At 44.1% G+C, this 25,519-nt stretch overlaps 1 protein-coding gene across 1 annotated transcript in view; it reads right to left on the reverse strand.

Moving 5' to 3' along the window:
- Positions 1-369: 369 nt before the first annotated feature.
- The window catches only part of LOC143986868 (uncharacterized), a 57,287-nt gene continuing 32,137 nt past the window's right edge, over positions 370-25,519 (reverse strand). Inside the window, exons 5-12 of the mRNA XM_077485274.1 lie at positions 13,700-13,771; positions 7,051-7,178; positions 6,841-6,964; positions 6,627-6,724; positions 6,310-6,537; positions 6,024-6,230; positions 5,766-5,907; positions 370-2,421 (exon numbers count right to left, since the gene is read on the reverse strand). Of these exons, the coding sequence (XP_077341400.1) occupies positions 1,694-2,421; positions 5,766-5,907; positions 6,024-6,230; positions 6,310-6,537; positions 6,627-6,724; positions 6,841-6,964; positions 7,051-7,178; positions 13,700-13,771 (1,727 nt within the window). The 3' untranslated portion in view covers positions 370-1,693. The remainder of the gene's footprint in view (positions 2,422-5,765; positions 5,908-6,023; positions 6,231-6,309; positions 6,538-6,626; positions 6,725-6,840; positions 6,965-7,050; positions 7,179-13,699; positions 13,772-25,519) is intronic.

Consider the following 25,519-nt stretch of genomic DNA (forward strand, 5'->3'; position numbering starts at 1 on the left):
ATAAAAACCGTAGAGGTGATCAAATACCACCAAAAGAAAGCTCTATTTGTGGGAAAAAAATGATAAAAATTTCATTTGGGTACAGTGTAGCATGACCGCGCAATTGTCATTCAAAGTGCGACAGCGCTGAAAGCTCAAAATTGGTCTGGGCAGGAAGGTGTTTAAGTGCCCTGTATTGAAGTGGTTAAGAGTGTAAGAGAAGGTTTGTTTGATTTGAAAAGAGATAAGACCGTGTTAAGGTAATCATAGATTGTTTATATAAGTCTGTGAAGTCACGGAAGCGATTCAAAAGTTACCAAATCTAAAATGTACAAGTATCATTCTAGTATTGAAATGTGATATTTTGTAATAAGAGCTTAACTGTGAATATTATCTGAATGTAGAAGAAGTATATCCATTTATTTGTTCAATCACGAAATATACCTGATATTATTTTACACTGTATTTTTAGTTAATAAATATATATTTTTAAGCAATATCATTTGTGTCACTTGTCTTCAAAATAGCACGGATAAACAAACTTGAATTTCTTGCTGGTATTGGTAGAGAATTGTAAATCTCCCAAATCAATGATTTGCATATTTTCATAATTACAATACATTTTTATTATTTCAGTATAAACATTCTGACAACACTTTACCTTATATCCTTCAGTGTGTACTGTACTCATAAGTGTACGAGTATGATCTCAGGTATTAGTATGAAACCATGTCTGACAGAGAAAACTAAAGGGGTGTAATTTAACAGTGATTTCCTATGATTGTCAGCTCCATCTAGTGGCCATAAAATTGTATTTTTCATGAAATTCCTCAATCAGTAAAAATAGCACAATACTGCATTATGGCCACTAGATGGAGCCAAGGAAATCAGTGTATGAAATAAAATACAACTAATATTCATCATAGCTGGGTAAATGTTGGTCAAATTCATTCAACAATTTTTTTTTAAAACAAACCTTGTAGCCCTTGTACACACGGTCGGAGAATCCGTTGGAATGTGTCCTATCGGACCGTGTTGTCGGATAATCTGACTGTGTGTGGTATGCATCAGACTGATTCCGTCTGAATATCCGTCGGACCAAATTTTCAAACATGTTGGAAATTTTTTCCGACTAACTGGTCCGATAGGACATACTCCGATCATGTGTACAGAATTTCGATCGGACAAAGTGCCACACATGCTCAGATCAAATTCCTACATCAAAGCTATTGGCTACTAGCCTGAAAGTAGTCCCATCGTAATGAAATTACGTCATCACGTTCTGAAAGATCGGATTTTTCGACAACCTTGTCCGACCGTGTGTATGCAACAGTTTCGGACAAAATCCGACGGATTTGGTTGTCGAAATGTCCGACCGTGTGTACAGGGGCTAAGCGTTTGTGAAAACTTACACTGCAAAATGACTCCATTTTTATTTTTGTACTGCTATGAATGGCCAACACGGTACAACACTTCATCCATGTCTTTGGTGATCTCTGATCTCCTTATCAACTGTTTCTTACATGATGAAGATCAGCCATGGAGTATATCTGAGGTGTATATCAGGGTGTGCTTCTTCCCCACATGAGAGCTGTGATGTCCAGCAACATTCACATAGAAGACATTTCCCACACTCAAGGCACTAATACACCTCGAGGGTTGTGTGGGACCCCTGATGTAAAGGAAGACAGGACTTCAGTGAGGAGCAATTCCCTCACTCAGGACAGGAAAGTGGCTTCTCCCCCGTGTGAGATCTCTGATGTCTGGTAAGATCGGACTTCTGTGAAAAACATTTCCCACACTCAGGACAGCAATAGGGCTTCTCCCCCGTGTGAGATCTCTGATGTGTGTTAAGATCGGACTTATGTGAAAAACATTTCCCACACTCAGAACAGGAATACGGCTTCTCCCCCGTGTGAGTTCTCTGATGAGAGTTAAGAAGGGACTTACGTGAAAAACTTTTCCCACACTCAGAACAGGAATATGGCTTCTCTCCCGTGTGACATGTCTGATGTGTGTTAAGATTGGACTTCTGTGAAAAACATTTTCCACACTCAGAACAAGAATATGGCTTCGTCCCTGTGTGAGATCTCTGATGTGTGTAAAGATGATGCTTTTGTGAAAAACATTTCCCGCACTCAGGACAGGAATATGGCTTTTTTCCAGTGTGCAATTTCCGATGTCTGCAAAGATTGGACCTATATGAAAAACATTTCCCACACTCAGTACAGGAAAACCTCTGATCACCGTCCCTCACAGTCTGAGGTTCCTCAGGATAAGAGGAATACGATGGTCCATCTACACTGTGTGGTGCCGGATGGACATTTGAGGTAGTCGGGTTTTCTCCTGGACTATACTGTGTGATGTCCTCATCTTCTACTTTACGGCCTGCAGACAAAGTGAGACAATCCTCTGAGGTTTTCCTCATCTCCCGTCCATCTACTAAAATAGAAATACAAAGATTACTACTAGAAATAGTAAATGGGTCCTCTGATCTCCTACCAGATCATTTCTTTATTCATGGACCTTAGTCAGAGAGTGAGGAAACAACGAGAACTGTCTTTTATAGGAGTGACAGTGATGAGGGGATTATAGGACGAGTGTCCCCTCCCCCTCTATCACTCATTGCCATCTTCCCAACACAAGAAGTCCTGCACTTCCTTATTTAGTCCATGATTTAGTCATGAATAACAGCGGGGCTGAGCCCCACCAGAGGTCAGAGAGTGAGGATGGGGGGAGAACACCCAAGATGAAGACTGGACTGATCCTGAAGACCCTCATCATTGGGTAATTTCCTTAGCTCATTATCACTTTCTTTTTAAGGTTCCAAAGTATAACCACTTCAATACTGGACACTTTCACCCCCTTCCTGCCCAGGCCAATTTTCAGCTTTCAGCGCTGTCACACTTTGAAATTAATTATAATTTTTTTCACACAAATAAAGTTTTCTTTTGGTGGTATAATTTCACCACTGGGGTTTTTTGTTTTTGCTAAGCAAATAAATTACATTTTGAAAAACAAAAAGGTTTTGGTTATACAATTTTGCAAATAGTCATTTTTTCTTCTTCACTGATGGGCACTGGTGAGGCTGCACTGATGAGGCAGCACTAATGGAGACTCTTAGAAAGCACCGATGGGGCTGCACTGATGATTAGTACCCTGAATATCAGTGTAAATTTGTCAGGATTTCCAATTATCGGCTCTTCTTTCCTCACACAGTGACAGGGCACCAGGAAAGGAAATGCAGATAACCGGCAAGTTTGTTGTTTACATGGGATCAGCTCTGATTGGACATGGTTGATTATAAGGTAAAGGACCGCTGTGATTGGCGCTTTACCTCGATCTTTGATCAGCTGTGTACAAAGGACACAGCAGTCACATAGAGAGTGACCGATGCATTCCACAAGGGGTGTGTGGACGCTCTTCCAGAACAAGAGAGCCACGCTGTAGCTGTCTTTCAGCTATGGTGCGGTACTGAGGTGGATAACCAGTTGCCAACCGCGCTATAACCGAATGAAGGTTACAGCATGGCCAGCTAGTTCTGGCATGTAGTCATATGACGTCCTCCCATGTTGGCACTTCCTAAAGTGTCTGTGATCACTGGGTCCAATCACAGCAGCTCTTTACCATGTAATCACTCTGTCCAATGACAGAGCAATCGCTTTGTAAACAAACCAGGGTAATGGGCAGTCCAGCACTCTCCTCTCCTCACACCGATATCGAGAGTGAGGAAAGGAGAGAGATCAGTTGCTGGATCATGAGTTTTTCCAAATTCTGTGTGCCCTTTGGTGTCCTACAGTGCCCTATAGTGCCCATAAGTGAGTGCACATCAGTGCTCATTAGTTCCCTACAGTGCTAATCAGTGCACATCAGTGGCCTACAGTGCTCATCAGTGCCGTAGAGTGTTCACCATTTCAAATCAGTGCCATACAGTGCTCATCAGTGCCATACGGTGCTCATCAGTAGCCTACAGTGCTCATCAATGCCATAGAGTGTTCACCATTTTACATCACTGCCCTACAGTGCCCATAAGTGGCAGTACAGTACTGATCAGTGCCAGTACAGTGCCCTATTAGTGCTCATCAGTGGCAATACAGTGCCCTATTAGTGCTTATCTGTGCCATCCTATCAGGGGATCCTCATCAGCGCCCGTCAGAGCCGCTGCATCAATGCATATCAGTGCCAACTTGTCAGTGCAGCCTCAGTGCATTAGTGTAACCTCATCAGTGCAGAAAAGTGCACCCTCATCAGCACCCATCAGTTGACCCTCATCAGAACACAACTTCCATCTCTCTAGGAAGTAAACTATCTGCAGCCTACCCCTCCACTGGAGCCTTTGCACACAGAGTGCAGGACACACTCCATACAAAACACAGGAACTGCAGCTCTTTCCAGCAAAAGCCAGGAGCAGCCTCTGCAAATGACATGTTCAAAAGACTCATTATGCCTCATAGAATATACATTAGGGTGTTTATTTTCCACAATGGGGCCATTTTGTGGGTGTTTCCACTGTCCTGGTGCTTCAGGGCCTTCAAAAATGTGATAGGTAGACAGGAAATGAGGTGTATAATTTATGCTCCTAGAAGGTGCTGCTTGGATGTTGGGCCTCTGTATGTGGCCAGGCTGTGAAAAAGTCTCACACATGTTGTATTGCCATACTCAGGAGGAGTAGCAGAATGTGTTTTGGGGTATAATTGCAAGTATGCCTATGCCACGTGAGAGAAATATGACAATTTTATAATAATATAATAATATATAATAATAATAATAAATAATAATTTTGCAAAGAATTGTGGGAAAAAATGACAACATCAAAAAACTCACCATGCCTCTTACTAAATATATATTTGTGTGGGGAAAAAAATACAAAAATGTCATTGGTACAGTGTGGCAGGACTTATTGTCATTCAAAGTGTGAGAGCGATGAAAGCTGCAAATTGGTCTGGGCAGGAAGGGAGTACAAGTGCCCAGTAGGCAAGTAGTTAAGGATGTTATCCCATTATTATGAACATGTAAAAGTCTGTGCTCCAATCAAATCATCAGATATAAAATGTCCAGCTGGTAGAAAATGGGTGTAACAAAAGAGACTATATATTATGTGTATATATAGCAGTGGGTAGAGGGGGAGAGCAGACATCGGGACTATGTAATGTACAACATATCGTATAAGATACAACAGGACTCTATAGTATCAAAATTCTGTAATGTACAACAGAGTATATAGTGCAGGGGTCAGGAATATGTAATGTACAATATAAATTATACAGTGTAAGGGTCAGGACACAGAATATGGGTATTCAGCAATCAGTGGAAGCTTAAATGTGTACATGAGACAAGTTGCAGAGGTCCCACACCGCTGCCTCCCATCTCCTGAGACGGCACTCAGTGACTTGGGTCTGAGACTATACAGACATATCCCTCCATCCAACACAGCCAGCAGACAACAGAGCAAGTAACCCCGGGAGAATTGTTCTGTCAGAGATCTTGGCAGAAGACCCAAAGCACATTCCCCAGGTGCCTAGGTCTAATAATGCCTATGGTGAGAATCCGCATTTTGCTGCCAGCTGAACCCCAGAATGTCTATAAATCCAGTCTAGATACATAAATTGTGTCTGCAGCACAGAGAAGGAAGTTTATCGGAGAGAAATCCAGGAATGCAGGACGGGGAACACAGCTCAGGAAAGTGACCAGGGGATTACAGGCTGATATCACCCAGTCCTTGCCCTACTCTGGACCAATCAGTGAGCAGTATGGGTGGAGGAATGTATTTAGTGTTAATGACCCACCTGTGCTGATCTCTGTAGGAGTGTCCTCCTCTATAAATGTCCCCGTTATTCCATCCTCCTCCATAGACTGCTGATCATCCCTCACATACCTCTCTTCTTCTTCTGCTTTAACCTCAAATTCTATATCGATTGGATCTCCACTCTAAACCAAGAAAATGAGAGAGAATATCATCTGTAAGATTTATTATTGTGACATCACATACAAAATCCACACATTGTTTCCATAAGTCTGTGTTTTATAACCTCCATCCCACCAACCTTGTAATGATGAGGGATGGTGTGACCTTCCTGTGTGGAATCCCGGGAATACAGAGGACGGGGACATCTCTCTGGTGGGTTCCTGGTATTAGGTGGCTCCATCATATCCTTGCGTCCTTCTGAAAACTCCTCCATCACTCCATACTCCTCATCCTCCTCTTTATATTCTTCTTTAACAACAATATTATAATCCCCGAGGTCTCCACTCTAAATATATAATAAAACATTCATTGTAACAATCATGCAGTGTATAAATCAGAACTACCAATAATTGTCAATCACCTACCTGATGATGGTGGGGGATGGTGTGACCTTCCTGTGTGGAATCCCGGGAATACAGAGGACGGGGACATCTCTCTGGTGGGTTTCTGTAGTTGGATGACTCCACCATGGTGTCCTGGTACAGATCTTTGTGTTCTTTTAGAGACTCTGATTCCTCCATCACTCCATCCTCATCATCCTCCTCTTTTATTTCTTCTTTAATGTCAACTTTAGAATCTCTCAGGTTTCCACTCTAAATATATAATAAAAATGATATCAAAGGTAACAATGCAGATAATGTACAGATCCTAATGATACTATCAGTGATTGTTCCTCATCTACCTGATGATGGTGGGGGATGGTGTGACCTTCCTGTGTGGAATCCCGGGAATACAGAGGACGGGGACATCTCTCTGGTGGGTTCCCATTACTGGATCCATCTGTAGGAAACACACACACTGACTGAATACATTGTTTCTATGTGTTTATCAGATGATGGGGGATCTAGGTGGAGCCTCCGTACTGCTCTCTCCTTTACAATAAAGTCTCCTCTTACCCGGGGATGTGAGGGGCGGCTGATTGTCCATCATGACGTCCTTGTAGAGATCCTTGTGTCCTTCTAAATACTCCCACTCCTCCATGGAGAAATAGACAGTGACATCCTGACACCTTATAGGAACCTGACACACACAATGATACAGTCACCATCCAGACACATCCCTTGTCTGTTACTGGATAATGTCCCAGAATTCCCAGCACCACTCACCTCTCCTCCATCATCTCTCTGGTGACTTCTAGAATCTTCTTTGTATTTCTCTATTCTATCAGGGAGGGAGGTGGAGGCGATGTGATGGTCATATGATCTCCAGACTTCACACGAGGAAAACTCTAGATCTGAACACAAATAAAAAAATGAAATGATATTCCCAAATCCTCCTCAACTTTTCCATTCAGGTTTACATTTTATTAAAGCCCCTGTTCAGGCCCCGTATAATTTACCCACAAAGAACCCCCACACTACAAAGGTTAAAAGCTTGTTGCAGACATTATGGGATCATTACATACAATGCAGGACCAACAGTCCCACTTTGCTAGTGAGGATGCCAAGGGTCCGCCCACATCCTAAGAGCATCAGAGAAAAAGCCAGATGGAGGGACATTGGGAGGAGGAGCTGTGAGGTCAGTGTGATGTCATAAGACATATAGACTCTGGATGGAGGGACATTTGGATGAGGAGATTTGAGGAGTCCTCCATATGAAGCTCCCACGTAAACCAAATCATTGTTCCTAGATGTGTCCTTCCTCTCCTAAACTGAAGGGTGAACTTTGACCTTCACCATACAGAAATCTGTCAGGAATGTGTGAAAGTAAGCAACAAACGAGCGCATCCAAGAGATGAAGCCGGGGTCACTACACAGAAAATCAATCCAAGGAAACAACAGGCAGGACGAGGAATAGCAAGAAGGAGCTCAGAGACCAATGACAATATTGCTCAGCCAATGGGAGATGATCTCAGCATGACTTACATAATGAAGGAGATGAGGGGGAGGGGAGGAAGTCATTTAAGGCACGGCTTGACAAATTTGCATGAATCTAGGAGCCAGCTAAAGAAAGTTAGGACAGTTTTTGTTTTTTTGAAGAAACTTTATTGTTTTTTCTTATGAACATACAATACCAAAGCAATGCAACAAATAAACATATGCATAGCACTATCCTGGAGCAGATTATATGTCAAATGTGGTTGTATCTGAGGGAGGAGGGAAAGGAAAGGAAGGGGGAAGGAAAGGGAAGGGGGTAGGAAAGGGAAGGGGGTAGGAAAGGGAAGGGGTAGGAAAGGGAGGGGGGGTAGGAAAGGGGGGGTAAACCTGAGCTTGACTTTACATGAACTGAACTATCATGCTATCAAGCAAACATACAATGGTAAATCATATTTTAGGCAGATGCCAACCAGCAAGTACAGGTGGGAAGAATAAAACACCTATGACCATTAAACCCAATAGCCAGTAACATGGTAGTTAAAACAATACGAGAGTAAAATAGCAGGTGGGTCGTGAGTTAGCGAGATGGTGGTGTCAAACCAGAGGGGATAGGATGCATGACTTGAGCTGGGGCCAAGCTCATGTTAAGCTGATTCCCAAGAAGGGAAAGGATCCCTCTGAACCGGGATATATTCTTTTGAAGATCTTGGTTGTGCACCACATAGGATGGGAAGCGCCAAGTTTTGGCTTGGTTCAGGGTGTTATAACCAATTAGGTCCACCGAGATTGGGGCATGTCAGAAATCGGAATGTCATGGATGTGGGGGTCGGTGATTTCTTCAAGTAGAGTGAAGCTAGAGAAAGTGTAGTCTATCCTGGATAGTCCATGGGTTACAACTTCATGTTAGTTATAGAATTGGGTTGTCTCACTGTATTTTACATTTTTCTACCCATAGTGCAAAGTGTGCCCTCTTACGTATCCCCCCCCCCCCCGTGCCCGCTCCCAGGGGGGGCACCCTATTTTAGGGTGTCTCACAATTTGTCGTCTCTGTGCTGAGGGGTAAAAAAAAGTCCTTGGGTGAGTCATGACTTTCTTAAAATCTTCCGCTGACAAGCGTGTTTTCTTGAGTATCACTATGTCTGCCTTAAGGCGTTTGAGGTGAAGAATCGACATACGCTTATGAGGCGAACGAAGCCCTTTGACATTCCAAGAAATCCCTTTTATGTTGGGGCGGTCAGATCAGGGGGTTTGTTACATTGATTTAGAGCCACTGTAGGAGAAATGAGGAGCTGTCCTTGTGACACCACTAATGTACTGCATAAATGTTTAGGACACGTTAGAGGGGGCTTGAAATTTTGGGAGTGGGGTTTAGAAAGGAGGTCGACCCAACAGGGGTCAAAAAATACAAACCAGAGACTCCATACTGTGAGAAGCCTGAACTTCACTTTTTTTCAACATATTAACCTTCTACCAACAAACAGCGCTACCGGGGGGGAACTAAGGCACTCGCCCGCAGACTGTGATGCGATCCATAGCTTAAGGGGGAACCCCATGAGAGTAATGCAATGGTGATAGCATGAGGCCTCTAGCCAGGTCCCGGAAGAGCTGAGCATCTGTCCCCTAGTAAGGTTGTGCAGACATGGGCAAATAGAACCTGTAGACAGGAAGAAAAGCAATAAAACAAATAAAGTATTAGCAACAAGTTGAACAAACAAGTAGCTGGCTTAGTAAATAAACCTGAACGAATGGTCTACTCAGGAGTGGGTGGGGACCCAAGATGGGTGTGTCAGAGTCCATGATCAGTGTGAGTTGTTGCGTCCAGAGGAGTTGGAGAGTCTGAGGTTTTTTTGCAGGGTCCTTCCTTGGGATTCGTTGATCCCTAGGTTCTGCAAATCATGGTAGGGCCAACGATGAGGAAGAGTCCATGGGTATATGTAGATATGCCTGAAGGTACTGTATCGCTTCCTCTAATGTAAATTTGACCTCTTTCTGGTAAATTGCAGTGCAGATCGGTTGGAAAGCTTTGCGGCTATGGGAAACCTCTTGGGAATAATCCACAAACACGAGTAGCTTGTGGCCATCCAGCTGAAGGGATTTTGAGTTCAGGAAGGATCTCATGATATTGACTCCGTCAGAGTAGTTAAGGTAGCGATCTATAATGGGACGTGGAGTGCGTCTCTCATTTGATGGGCCTCGACGGTGAGCCCTTTCCATTATGCATGGAGTTTATATCCCCAGGACTCCCGGGATGCAAGCCACACAGGTTTCCTGGAGGGAGTCCGAGTTGAAGGACTCGGGTAGACCTATAATTTGCATGTTATTGCGGCGCAAACAATTTTCGAGATCATCCAGTTTATCCGGTGTGAATTGCTGTGTGTGTTTTTACTGTTGCTCTGACATGCGGTTTTTCAGATCAGACAGGCGTTTGGCATGATCTCCCAGCTCTTTCCTGAGCTGTGTGATGCCTGCAGCTATAGCCCTGTCTACTGCTGCAGTGATGGTGGGAGAGAGGAGGGCTGCTACTGTCCGAGCCAAAGCGCTGCACTGGTCTTCAGGGAGGACCGGAGCTGTGGCCGTAGGCTTTGCTGGATCTGCTGTCTCGGCCATCTCCACAGCGTCGGCCATGTTGGCTGCATGTGAGACAGACTGAGGGGGCTCCAAGCGTGTGGCTGCAACCACGACGGAGGTGCCATGCACCACGTACCGATCCATCTCCACTGAGTCCCGAGATGTCACAGAGGAAGCGGGGGGCTGATTGCCATCCATGGGCTATGCAGGGCCGTTTCTTTAAGCTGAATTCTTCCGGAGCCTCCAAGTTCCACATTCTTACTGCCCTGACAGTGAAAAACCCCATACATAGCTTAACTGCATGCCAACCAGCCGCCGCAGTTTTACTGCCGCAGAATGGCACAGCTGGCCGAAATGACGTTACCGTACGTCGCATTGCCTTTCGGCCACTAGGGGCCACTGTGCCCGCAGCCCGTGCGAGTGCCCGGCGGGCAAGATGACCACCGGGCACCTGCAATCGCTCATGACAGGGCGAAAACCGGGATCTGTGTTTGTAAACCCTTGATCACCCTTGATGTGTAGCCCCTTGATCACCCCCTAGTGTTAACCCCTTCCTTGCCAGTGACATTTATACAGTAAACAGTGCATTTTTATAGCACTGATCGCTGTACAATTGTCAATGATCCCAAAAATGTGTCAAAAGTGTTCAATTTGTCCACCGCAATATCGCAGTCCAGACAAAAATCTCAGATCGCCGCCATTACCAATAAAAAAAGTTTATAAAAATGCCATAAATCTAGTCCCTATTTTGTAGACACTATAGGTTTTGCACAAACAAATCAACATATGCTTATTGCGATTTTCTTTAGCAAAAATATGTAGAAGAATAAATATCGGCCTAAACTGAGGAAATTTTTATTTATTTTTTAAATATGTGGGATATTTATTATAGGAAAAAGTAAAAGATATTGTGTTTTTTTTTTTCAAAATTGACGCTTTTCTTTTGTTGATAGCGCAAAAAATAAAAACCGCAGAGGTGATCAAATACCACCAAAAGAAAGCTCTATTTGTGGGAAAAAAGGACGTCAATTTTGTTTGGGTACAGCATCGCATGACCGTGCAATTGTCAGTTAAAGCGGCACGGTGCTGTATCGCAAAAAAATGGCCTGGTCATTTAGCAGCCAAATCTTCCGGGGCTGAAGTGGTTAAGGTTAAAGCGCTTCTCCTCCAATCTCATTGTGTGGCCCCGTGTCCTCTCACACCCCCTGAGATTGAATAGCTGTTTTCCTATACAGGGATCACCACTGAGATATTTGTAAATCACTATCATCTCCTCTCAAGCGTCTTTTCTCCAGCGAGAATAAATTCAGTGCTTGTAGTTGCTCCTCGTATTTGAGGTCCTCCAGCCCCCTAATTAATTTAGGTTGCCATTCTTTGAACTCTCTCCAGCACATCCCTTCTGAGGACTGGTGACAAAAACTGGACGGAAAACTCCAGATGTGGCTGAACCAGAGTTTTATAAAGTGGTAGAATTATAGTTTTATCTCTGGAGAAAATTCCCTTTTTTATGCATGCCAATATTCTGCCGGCTTTGGTAGATGCAGCTTGACATTGCATGCTATTCCTCAGTCTGTCTTCTACTAAGACCCCCCAGATCTTTCTCCATTATTGTCTCCCCCACCATTGGGTACAGGGTATCAGAGAAGGGTGTAGGTCACCACAGCACATGGGATGCAGGAAAAGGGCGCAGAATGCAGGACATGGGGTGCAGGGGAAGGGTAAATGTGCAGAATGCAGGACATGGGGTGCAGGGTACCAGAGAAGGATGTACTGTAGGTCACCACAGCACATGGGATGCAGGAGAAGGGTGCAGACTGCAGGACATGGGGAGCAGGGTGGAGAATGTAGAACATTGGGGTGCAAGACATGTGGCGCAGGGTGCATAATGCAGGACATGGGGTGCAGGGGAAAGGTACAGTGTGCAGAATGCAGGACAATGGGGTGCAGGGTACCAGAGAAGGGTGTAGATCACCGCAGGACATGGGATGCAGGAGAAGGTTGCAGAGCACAGGACATGGGGTGCAGGGGAAGGATATAGTGTGCAGAATGCAGGACATGGGGGGCAAAGTGCAGAAGAAGGGTGAAGGATATGTGGTGCAGAACGCAGGACATGGGGTACAGGGTACCAGAAATAGGTGCAGGTCACCGCAAAACACAGGACATGGGGTGCAGGGTACTGGAGAAGGGTGCAGGTCACTGCAGGACATGGGATGCAGTAGAAGGATGCATAATGCAGGATATAGGGTGCAGAATGTAGAACGCGGAGTGCTAAGTGCTGGAGAAGCGTGCAGGTCACCACAGGATATGGGATACAGGAGAAGGGTGTAGAATGGAGCACATGGGGTATAGGGTACCAGAAAATGGTGTAGGTCACCTCAGGACCTTCAGGATGCAGGACAGTAATGCAATCCCCCACTCCCCTGTGTCCTTCTGCATGTCCTGTACATCTCCCCCAGCAGTGCGTGAGAGCAGAGTGGATGGAGAGGACATCTTGTGTACATAAAGCAGCATGTCCCTCCCTGGCTGATCTCTTAGCTGGCTGCTTTGCAGGCTTGTCCTGGTTACTCCTGTAAGGACTCTGTAGTCCTGTTTCTCAGCACCTTGTGGGGATCTTTGTGGCAGTGCCGAGGTGGCACCATGTTGGAGATTCGGTCCCGCTCCTTCCTCTCTGTTCTGCTGGAGGGCTCTGCAGGGACACAGACAGCTGTGGGTGGAAGCAGGAGCCAATGGTGATAGTAATGCGGCCGCGGAAAGGAGAAAGATCGTCAGTTAGATGAGTCCTCTCATGCCGCTGTCCTGCCCAGTCCACCCCTCACTTCACAGGTCGGGTGCCATCATCTCCTCCTCCTCCTCCTGCCTGGCCCCGCTCCGAGACACATTCCTGTCTGAATAATGTGTCTGGGTTTCAGGCAGAAACATTATTCAGACCAACAGTGAGAATGGGCTGACGAGAGCCCAGGGGCCAGGATGCCATTTATAGTCTTCATGGTGGCCTGAGATATGTCGAGCCCTGACTTAAGGTGACCATAGAGACATGGAAATTCAGCTGGTTCAGCAGGGATCGGTCACATTTCCATCCATGTGTGGTCACTGCCGGATAAAAGTCACTCCATCAGCGGCTGCAGCCAATAGCTTCATCACTGATCTGTGTATTCTGAGAGTGGAGGAGCGCCCCCCATTGTCAGAATACAATAGTGCAGCGGGGAGGATTCCCCCATCCCCCTCCAATGTGTGGATGGGGGAATCACTTCCGTTTTTTCCTCTCATCCCGCTGGATGAACGATAAAACTGACCCATGTATGGCCAGATTTGGAAGCAAAATATGTTCATCATCAGCTGATCCCCCTGAAGGGGTTAATCTACATATTACCTCCTCTGCCGCCAGATCCAGCAACGTCTCCTCTACCAAATGGAACTTCCTGCCTGTATCTGGCATCACTTCCTGTCTTCCATAGAGACTTCCTGTCTGGGTAGAAGTGAGATCACCACCTTGTGGAGCTCAGAGGAACTGCAGCCCAGAGAATCATCTCGTAGTGTGAACACGGCCTTGTGCTGTGTGTGTATGTACTGTATATCCTTATAGATGAGGTCATCTCCACTCCCACCAAGGGGGATAGAAATATATTACTGCTCGGGGGGGGGGGGACATTTTGTCCCCTTTGATTTTGCAGTAAAATTGATTGCAGATTTAGTCATGTAGAACATCTGTTATATGGAAACAAAGAGCCCCAGCCAAGAGTAAGGCCTCATACACACGGACATTTTTACAGCAGCGCAGCTTTGATGCAAACCTTGACCCAAGCAACAAGCGTGCCTGCTTCTGTCGGCACATGTACAACTTAATGGAGGACATGGGTAGAAACCTTGAGATACAGTGCATGGATCGATTGAACACCATCTGTGTTCAATACAGACAGTTAAAATACAGTGGTGTGCCACCTCCACCTGATCCATACACTGTATCTCAGGATCCCCCAATGGCCCCCGGGACCTCAGCAGACCTCTCCGCCAGCCACCACCCACCATGCCCAAGACCCCATTGCACCTCCTACGAAGAATACACCGCCATCTTATATGCATAGGCGCCATCCCCATGCCTTCCCCCGTCCCCAATCCCCACATGCCCAAGGTGATCAGGCATCCCAGCTAACCTATCACCAGTTGTAAATAATTTCATGTTTAATAATTTCATATTTTCATGTTCAATAAACATTTTTTGCTTGACAAATGCTGTCTCTTTTAAAAGGATCCACAACAGCAGTAATTTGCACTCTGCTTGAGGCAAACGCATGCTGAGCCCTAATAGGCCTAGCAGGCGTTTACCTCACGTAGAATGTAATGGGCTCGAGGAACAAAAGAAGAAACATGGACACAAAGAGCATTAACATAAATATGACGTGTTTTAAAAAGACCAAAATCCAAGCTGATTTTTTCAATGTCAACATTGTTTTTTAAATATGATCATCTTGCCATGCCACCTCTCCATCAAGAGATACAAAATATTGGGCAAATTGGTTGCGGATTGTCATGATCCGTGCCGTTGATGTGTTGGGTTGCTGGGCTCTGGTTCCACATTGCTTCTATCATTCTTCCTCAGAAGATTATGAAGCACGCAGCATGCCAGGGCCACCTTGATGGCATTCTCCACATCCAGTTGCATGGAGGACAGCAAAACCTTCCATTTGGCAGTCAAGACACCAAACGAGCACTCAACCACACGGCGTGCATGGCTGAGCCTATAATTGAAAATTCTTTGTTAATGGCTGAGTCCATATCCACTATATGGCCTCATAAGGTTTTTGGGCCAATCTGAAAGCCTCATCTACAACCATCACCAACGGCAAACTTGGTTCATCAGTGGAAGGTAGAGGCCTACTGGCTGGTATGTCCAAAAGACGACTCTGAATATGCGGGAGTCACCTTGGCTGCCGTAAGCTCTCACATCCATGGCAAGGAATTTTAGATGGGCATCAGTCAATGCCAGGAGTACCATGGAAGAATATTTCTTATAATTAAAATAAGATGATCCGGAGTGGGGAAGCTTCTTCACCCGAATGTGATTCCCATCCAGGGCACCGATGCAATTAGGAAATTGTGTTTTTTTCCAAAATCCATCCACAACAGACTCCCTCTCTCTTCAGTCGGCTCCGGCATGAATGAGTCGTGTAGCTCCTTTAAAATTGTAACACATGTTGACCTTGTTACTACAGAGACAGTTGCAACTCCAAGGAGGAAATAATGGTGAAGGGACATAAAACTTTGTCCAGTGGCAAGGAACCTAACATAAAAAATTTGAAATATTTAATTAAAACAGCATACACATAAAATGTTCAACCCCTAACCTCAACCCACTATTCCCTAAAACCTACTTAATCCCTTACCCCGTAACCCCAAACTTCTATTGCCTAAACCCTACCCCTAAACCCAACCCACTATTCCCTAAACCCTACCCCCCCAACCCTACCTCATAACCCATAAACCCTACCAATATTCCTATTCTCTAAAAACCTAACCCTTACCCCCTAACCCTATCCCATATGAGTACTTATTTCACTTACCTCAGTGTCACTAACAGCCGTTCCTCCGGTGACACAGAGCGACGCGTGACATTGTCCATCCTGGTCAATGGTGGCCAGAGTCTCTCCAAGAGCTCATCAAACAGCGTCACAGACAGCCTAGTAAAGTTGTAAAACTTTTCCGGGTGTATGCGCAGTTCTGCATACATCTGGGTGAAGTACCCCACTGACAGCCGCTGGGATATCAGTGGATGGGTCCAGAAGCGACGTTGTCTTCTATCCTCCTCCAATTGTCTTCTTCTATGAATCCTCAGCAAGATAATAAGCAGGATTGCTTCATCAATCTTTTGCACAACAGGATCCATAATGTAAAAATCAGAGGAAAACGCACGCAAAATAGCAAAAACTCCACAAATATAAAAAATACAAACTCACACAGACTATCTCTCTCCTCTCTCTCCAACCAAAATGGCCCCATGAAATGATATTGCGTGTTTTTTTTACTCATTTTCCTTGGCATTGTGGGAAATTTGGGAGTGAAAAATAGCAGAGGGATTTTTTTTTAAACGCGCCTTAGCATTAACGCTTACAAACGGCGTTAAATGCGCATTGACGCCAAATCAGAACACTAATAAAATCTCGTTTTTAACGCTGCTTTTTTCCAGTCGTTGTTACTAGCCCAGAACTGGACAGCATACTCCAGGTGCGGCCGGACCAGAGTCTTGTAGAAAGGGAGAATTATGGTTTTATCTCTGGAGATCCCCTTTTTAATGGCAATATTCTGTTTGCTTTATTAGCAGCAGCTTGACATTGCATGCCATTGCTGAGACTATCATCTACTAGGACCCCCAGGTCCTTTTCCATCCTAGATTCCCCCAGAGGTTCTCTCCCCAGTGTATAGATTGCATTCATATTTTTGCCACCCAAATGCATTATTTTACATTTTTCTACATTGAACCTCATTTGCCATATAGTTGCTCACCCCATTAATTTGTTCTTTTTGCAAGGTTTCCACATCCTATGGAGAAGTTATTGCCCTGCTTAGCTTAGTATTGTCCGCAAATACAGAGATTGAACTGTTTACCCCATCTTCCAGGTCATTTATGAACAAATTAATTAGGATTGGTCCCAGGACAGAACCCTGGGGGACCCCACTACCCCCCCTGACCATTCCGAGTGCTCCCCATTTATCACCACCCTCTGAACTCACCCTTGTAGCCAGTTTTCAATCCATGTACCCACCCTATGGTCCATGCCAACGGACCTTATTTTGTACAGTGAACGTTTATGGGGAACTGTGTCAAATGCTTTTGCAAAATCCAGATACACCACGTCTACGGGCCTTCCTCTATCCAGATACACCACGTCTACGTGTTCTCTGCAAGTCCGCTGCTTCCACTTTGCATCTACTTCAATTAACGTATTTTGCTTACAAAAATTCACAATGAAAAGTTAATTGCAGGAGTGAGCGAGGAGGATCCGGTTCCTTTGCCATCGGAGGTGAGGAGAGTGTGAAAGATGTTGGTGACTCTGGTAGATGAAAAGCTGGGAGTCATATTGCTCTGGTGAGTGGGGAAGCACCACTAAGGGGGCGCCCTCACCATCACGTGTGTAAGAGGAGGAAGAAGGCGTGGCTACACTACAGCTGGCAGTTTGGAGCACCGAGAACTTTACACCTTATCAACTTTTCATTGATTGGTGGATTTTTTGAACAAAGTTTGTTGAAGTAGATGTAAAGTGGAAGCAGTGGACTTGCAGAGAAAACTATATTGAGCACAAAATATTGTACGATTACATGAATTTGCACATGTTTTTACTTTATTTAATATAGCAGCAAATATTATGAGATCAATGAAGTAGGTGCAAAGTGGAAGCAGTGGATCTGCAGGGAACAGCATCTTGAGCACAGAGCACTTTATGCTGTATATGAATTTGACTTAACTTATTGAGAAACACCATGAGATCAATGAAGTAGGTGTAACCCATAGACCTAGTGGACACAAGGGAGGTGGGGTGGGGTTGGATTCCTCCCATACTCACAGAGCACCTTCCAGGTTCTTCACTCTCTATCCCTCTCATCATTTGAAGCTCACTGTATACATTTATTTTCTCAATTCTCCTTAAGAATTTCTGTGATCTATCGGCCTCCTGGATCGGTATCAACTTTCCTTGATGACTTCTCTGCCTGGTTACCCTACTTTCTCTCTTCTGAAATCCCCACATCCTTATCCCCTTATCCTTCTTATCCAAACTACTTGAATGTCTGGTCTACAACCTACCGAACGTCTGTTAGCCCTTGTACACACGATCGGAGATTCCGACAACCAAATCCGTCGGATTTTGTCCGAAACTGTTCGAAGTTGTCAGAAAATCCGATCGTTCAGAACGTGATGACGTTATTTCGTTACGACTGGACTATGTTCAGGCTAGTAACCAATAGCTTTGATGTAGGAATTTGATCTGAGCACGCGTGGCACTTTGTCCGATTGGAATTCTCTACACATGATCGGAGTATGTCCGATCGGACCAGTTTGTCGGAAAATATTTCCAACAAGTTGGAAAATTGGGTCCGATGGATATTTTCCGACGGAAACAGTCCGATGCATACCACACGCAGTCGGATTATCCGACAGAACGGTCCGATAGGACACATTCCGTCGGAATCTCCGACCGTGTGTACAAGGGCTTAGAGATTTTGAGTTTATTTTAAGTGATAAAAGTTTCTGAAAAATATATAAAACAGGAATGTTACAGTATAATGTAATTGTAATGTTCATTTCTGAAGGTTACAATACTGACAGAGTAGAGAGAAAAGTAATTTTGCTGTGTAGGTACTTCTATTCTGAGTTGCTATGTCAGGACAATGAGTGGAGTTATGCAACTTAACTATAGACTTGAAGCCGTAGAAGCATATATGCAAGAATGGTAGTTACTCTAGTGAAATGCTGACAAGACATTATGAAACAGTATAAGAATCCAAGAGGGTTGAATGTCTAGTTAGGAAGAGAGGGAAGGAACCCTACACTATGGAGGAGAATGTAACATCTGATACCTCTTCCTCCGTTTGAAGCCTTCACCTTACCATATGTTACCAGCTGTCATTATGTAAGTCTTGTCTTTGCTTATCTTTCTTTAGAATAAACAACTTCTTTTGAAGTATTGTACGAACTAAGGATTCTTCAATTTCTACTATGAAACTAATTATTAACATTTTGGTGGAGATGCAGCCCTGGATAAAGACAAACAAGATATTTGGGGGGCACACCCTAAAAAATGCATAAAGATGGCGCTGCCAGAAGACCATACAACAGAACAAACCTATTACAGCGCACACATGCAAAACTAACATTTACCTCCAGCAAGGCTTTTTAAAAAACACCTAGACATTTAAAAAAAAACATTAGCAAAAAATATGGGGATTTGGTCACACCATATTGCTATATGGTTCTTAAGCCCACTTACTGCGACAAAGTACTCAATGATTAGTGGGTCTTACTCTATCCATAGACTAGGAGATCCTGCTTCGCTGAACCATGGGAGCTATACTCCTCTATATGGGAGAACATGAGGTCTCCACCATGACACAGGTGGTCACTACTGAGAGGTACTTGCTGAGGGAGTGGGGTGCTCCACCCAACAGGATTTGGTCAGAATCCATACAATAGACAAACAAGATATTTGGGGGGCACACCCAAAAACTAGCTTGTAAACTAGCACTCGTAATGGAGAATTAACATTTGTGACGTGGCAAATTATGAAATCTCGAAATGCAGCGCACATTCTCTTCTTCTTTGGGATTATAATGAAGCTGCTTTGCTGGTGATACTGATGGAGTTCTGCCAAACGCATTTTAAAAGGCTTTTATTTTTTAGTGATTTCAAGAATAATATTATTCTACTTATTTTTTTGTTTGGGCAAGTTACCACAACACCATTATCCCGTAGTTTTTAAGATCAAAGATACAACTATGTTGATGTTCCTTGTCAATTTTACATTGTATTTTTTTAAATGTAACTGCCTACTCCAAAACTGTCATTTGGTGTAAAACACATAGCCAAGTATTATTCTACACAATTTTTTTTATTGTGCATTAAAAAAAATAAAAAAAATAAAATTAGACATGTTATCTGCCAACAGAATTTAACCAAAAAGTGCATTCTATGCATCCAAAAATATAGAAAATATACCAAATCAAATCATTATTCAACCAAAAAAATAAAATAAAAGCCTCATGCATGTGTCCTGCTTCTCAATATAGGGGGTCAGCAATGCCAAGAGGTGGTGAAAGCAGGGGTCCATCATCCGGAGATAATTCCGAAAATCATCCAGATTATTCTCCTGGAGCTGCCGCAGCAAAGGCATATGACCTAATTGGTCACGATTAATAAAGCAACCAATTTTTGGTCCAAGAAATCCTCCTCCTGTTCCTGGACTGAACTTGGGTCAAAGCAAAAACTCCAAGGCCAATTATAAATAACATGTTATCTCCTCTGATTCCGCAACATGGCTGGTTGATGAACGGCTGTTCAGAAACTAACTGAAAAGCGCAAAATGAAAAGCGTGAACTGAAAAGAGCAAATTGACACTCACCAAACTTCTGCTAACACAAAACTAGCAGAAGGAGCCCAAAGGGTGGTGCATGACAATTTAACCTTTTTATCAGCTTGTAGTACGTCTATTACGCCACTATGTTTGGGTTTGTTGGCTGACAATTGTGTGCCATTTCTATGCAAGACAAGTTTGGGGCCAACGCCCTTTGAAGAAAAGTCAAAGGCTTTGGAGGGGGGTGGAGGAGTGGGAAGAGAAGAAGAGGGGGGAAGAGGAGGAAAGGGAGAGGATGAGGAGAGGAGGAGGAGGAGGAGAGAGGGGGAAGGAGGAGAGAGGGTATAAGGGGATGAAGGAGTGGGGAGAGAAGAAGAGGGGGGAGAGGAGGATGAGGGGGAGTAGTAGGAGAGTGGGGGAGAAGAGGGGGGAGGAGGAGAGAGGGGTAGGTGAAGGAGAGAGGGGATCTTTAAGTGGTTAAACTGTCCTCATTTACAGACCGAAGTTCATTTCTTTGATCTAAGAATTAAATGTTACTTTGTTTAAAGTTATCTCATGTTGAGATAAACTTGGCAGGCTGCCTGCATTTTTTTTTATCAGCTGTCAGAGGTGAGCAGAGAACTCTGCACTTGTTACATAGAATCAGGAAATGCTGTTTTAAGATTGAGAGGGGGTAGAATCATGATTTTTATTCTTTAAAGATTAATCATGCAGCTCTATCAAAAGCTGATAAAAACCATGTTATAAAGGTAATCAACAAAACCAATAAAGAAAAGCTCTGTGTATTTAGCTATTCTGATGTTGCCTTGGTTCAGTTTGGCTTGTGTGTGCATGGCACAGCTGACAAAGGCTGTGTAATGCCCATCGAGGGATGACATTTCTTGGATTACTACAGTGCCTTGCAAAAGTATTCACCCCCTTGGCATTTTTCGTGTTTTGTTGCCTCACAACCTGGAATTAACATGGATTGTTTGAGGATTTGCATCATTTCATTTACAGAACATGCCCACAACTGTGAAGATGTTTTTGTATTGTGAAGCAAACAACAAATAGGACAAAATAACAGAAAAAGTCAATGTGCATAACTATTCGCCCCCCTAAAAGTCAATACTTTGTAGAGCCCCCTTTTGCGGCTATCACGGCTCAAAGTCGCTTTGGATAAGTCTCTATGAGTCTTGCCACATCTTACCACTGGAATTTTTGCCCATTCCTCCTTGAAAAACTGTTCCAGCTCCTTCAAGTTGGATGGTTTGCGCTTGTGAACAGCAATCTTTAAGTCAGACCACAGATTTTCTATTGGATTGAGGTCTGGGCTTTGACTAGGCCATTCCAACACATTTACACGTTTCCCCTTAAACCACTCAAGTGTTGCTTAGCAGTGTGTTTGGGGTCATTGTCCTGCTGGAAGGTGAACCTCCGTCCTAGCCTCAAATCACAGACACCGTGGCACAGGTTTTGCTAAAGAATATCCCTGTATTTAGCACCATCCATCTTTCCCTCAACCCTGACCAGTTTCCCAGTTCTGACTGCTGAAAAACATCCCCACAGCATAATGCTGCCACCACCACGTTTCACTGTGGGGATGGTGTTCTTTGGGTGATGTGATATGTTGAGTTTGCGCCAGAAATTGCATTTTCTTTGATGGACAAAAAGTAAAATTTTAGTCTCATCAGACCAGAGCACCTTCCTCCATACATTTTGGGAGCCTTCCACATGCCTTTTTTTCGCAAACTCAAAATGTGCCACTTAGTTTTTTTGCTGAAAGTAATGGCTTTCTTCTGCCCACTCTGCCATAAAGCCCAACTCTATGGAGCGTACGGCTTATTGTGGTCCTATGTACAGATACTCCAGTCTCTGCTGTGGAACTCTGCAGCTCCTCCAGGGTTACCTTAACCCTCTCTGTACTGCCTCTCTGATTAATGCCGTCTGGTCCGTCAGTTTTGGTGTGCGGCTGTCTCTTGGCAGGTTTGCTGTTGTGCCATGTTCTTTCCATTTGGTTATGATAGATTTGATGGTGCTCCTAGGGATCAAAGATTTGGATATTTTTTTATAACCTAACCCTGACTTTTACTTCTCAACAACATTGTCCCTTACTTGTTTGGAGAGTTCCTTGGTCTTCATGGCAGTGTTTGGTTAGTGGTGCCTCTTGCTTAGGTGTTGCAGCCTCTGGGGCCTTTCAAAAAGGTGTGTACATGTAATGACAGATCACGTGACACTTAGATTGCACACAGGCGGACATCATTTCACCAATTATGTGACTTCTGAAGGTAACTGGTTGCACAGAGCTTTTTATGGGCTTCATAACAAAGGGGCGAATACATACGCACATGCCAATTATCAGTTTTGTATTTCTGAAGATTAGTTTTATTTATATGTTTTTCTAATTTAACTTCACCAACTTAGCCTATTGTGTTCTGATCCATCACATATAATTCAGGATTTAAAAAAAAAACATTTAACTAAAGGCTGTAATGTAACAAAATAGGTAAAAAGCCAACGTGGGTGAATACTTTTGCAAGGCCCTGTATGTGGTTTCTGTTGTTGTCTTCCTCAACTTGTCATACCTAAGCCGCAGCAGGTGACAGGCAAATCTGGCCTCTAAACTTTTGAAGTTAGCTATACAGGGACATTTTATTGGAAGAAGAATATCAAATATTTTTATAATTTCAGCGGTAATCGATGTACATTACATTACGGATGGAGAGCACATCCGCTCTATAACAAGCAGCTTGACAGACATTAGAATTATACTATTGATAGGAAATAAAAATTTCCTTATTTAAAGTTATAATTTATCATGATAATGGGGCCTTTTATGTATTTCCTAGAAAGTATCAATACTATAAAAGTAATACAATTTGAATGGAGCCCAAAGACCAAAAGATGCAAACTAAACAAACAGGAAACTAAAGGAAAGTAAAAACTATAAAAAATAAATAAAAAAAAAGTGGCCAGTTAATTCACATGTCACCAAAAAATAGATCTTCAATACAATTTCCGCTTTACAGCCATAAGCTGCATATATCAGATATAAATTTGTTAGATGAAGAAATGATTGAAGGATGGATGCCAACAAAAATTTTCTCAAGTGTTGAGCTGTTCTGGTCCTGAAATAACACAAATGCTTGTTTCCAGTCCTTCCACATCAAATAATTTTTGAAGACTTATCACCACCAGGTTTTGATTAACTTACTAATTCAAGCACTAGGAAAGCTAAACGATATAGTAAACGGAAGACTTTTTTTTTTTTTTTACATTATCCAATCAGTACATCGACTATTGTATAAGAAATGAGGATTGATTGTCAGTAGTATTTTATACTTCAACATGAGAACACTTACATCCTAGTATAAATGACAAATTATATACTTATGCGAGTACAAAATAAAAAATAATAAAAAAAGTTTGCACCTCTCATCCCAACTCTTGGACGCACACATCCCCTTTTTCAATTTCCTCCAGATACGACACTTTCTACTCAGCTTCACTCCACACTCTCAGTGGTGCAGGGACCAAACACCTTTTGAAGCCATATGCAATGGATCTGAACCCTGAAGACATGTAATTTCAGCTATGTAACGCCTTATGCCACGTACACACGATCGGACTATCCGGTGGACCAGAGTCTGCCGGACAATTCGCCCGTGTGTGGGCTCAGGCGGACTTTTTCTTCCCAAAAGTCCAGTGTACTTAGAAAGAAGTCTTGACTCAAAATTGTCTGCTGGACTCGGCAGTCCCGGGGGATGCAGGGACTGTGACATCATAAGGGGTGGGGTCACCATGTGACATCAACCAGTGACCCCGCCCCTTATGCCTATTTAAGTCGCCGCACAACGCGTCCTGGCATTGCAGCTGGAGAGAGCGTCGGGTCAACATCGGAAGAAGGAAGAAGAAAGAAGAAGAAGAAGAAGGGGGCGACAGTGACAAGATCGGGCCAACGCTAGTTAAAGAGCTGGAAGAAGATAGCGGAGGCCCAGCAAAGAAGAACCGAAGAGCGGTACAAGACCCCCGAAGTCGGAAGAAGACCCCCGGAAGGCGGTGGCGACGAAGGAGAAAGCTGGGCTCCTCTGCTAGTAAAAGAGCGGTAAAAGACCAGAAGATAGCGGAGGAGCCCGACGAGAAGACCCCCGAAGACGGAAGAACACCCCCAGAGCTGTCTAATAAAAGTATTTTAAAATCCTGTGTTGTGTTTTTTTTATTAACACTTTTTCTCCTCAGGTGAATGGGTAGGGGTACCATGTACCCCATACTCATTTACATAGGATGGGGGGCTGGGATCTGGGAGCCCCCTTATTAAAGGAGGCTCCTGGATTCTGATAAGCGCCCCGCCCACAGAGCCTGACAACCAAGGCCCAGGGTTGTCGGGAAGAGGCCTTTGTCCTCATCAACATGGGGACAAGGTGCTTTGGGGTGGGGAGACCGCAGGGCCCCCCCTTGCCCAAAGCACCCCCCATGTTGAGGGCACGTGGCCTGGTATGGCTCAGGAGGGGGGCGCTCGCTCTTCCCCACCCCCTTTACTGACCGGCCAGGCTGCGTGCTCGGATAAGTGTCTGGTATGGACTTTGGGGGGACCCCCATGCCGTTTTTTCAGCGTAGGGGTTACCCTTTAAATCCATACCAGGTGACAGGGCTCGCGAGGTGTCAATCTCGCCAATGGAGGCGGCGACATTGACTTCCTTTGCTAGTCCCGTCTACCTGGAGTCACGTTTAAAATGAACGGACTTTATTCTGCGTGTGGGCAAGCCCGTTCATTTCAAAAGTCCGGCGGACCTCCGCCAAAAGTCAGGTGGATTGTCTGCCGGACCTAGTCTGCTGGAAAAGTCCGGTCGTGTGTGGACAAGTCTGCTCATTCGGAAAGTCCGGCGGACCTCCACTGCAAAGTCCAGCGGACTGTCCGGCGGATAGTCAGATCATGTGTACGCAACATTGCTGTTTGCCAAGATCTCCACCAAAGACGATGTGTCCTGCCAAAAATGGAATAGAGAACTGACCACAGGCCTCACACAAGAGGTTTGGGATAAAATCTTTACCCATATACATAATAGACATGTGCGATTGGTCTCGCACGAAACGAAAATTACATTTATACGAATCCGAAAAAATTTTATGCATGCAAATTCCGTACGAAATTT

Source organism: Lithobates pipiens, unplaced genomic scaffold (genome assembly GCF_037356315.1).
Source record: "Lithobates pipiens isolate NorthernLeopardFrog02 unplaced genomic scaffold, aLitPip1_a1.2 Scaffold_18, whole genome shotgun sequence".
Taxonomy (NCBI): Eukaryota; Metazoa; Chordata; class Amphibia; order Anura; family Ranidae; genus Lithobates; species Lithobates pipiens.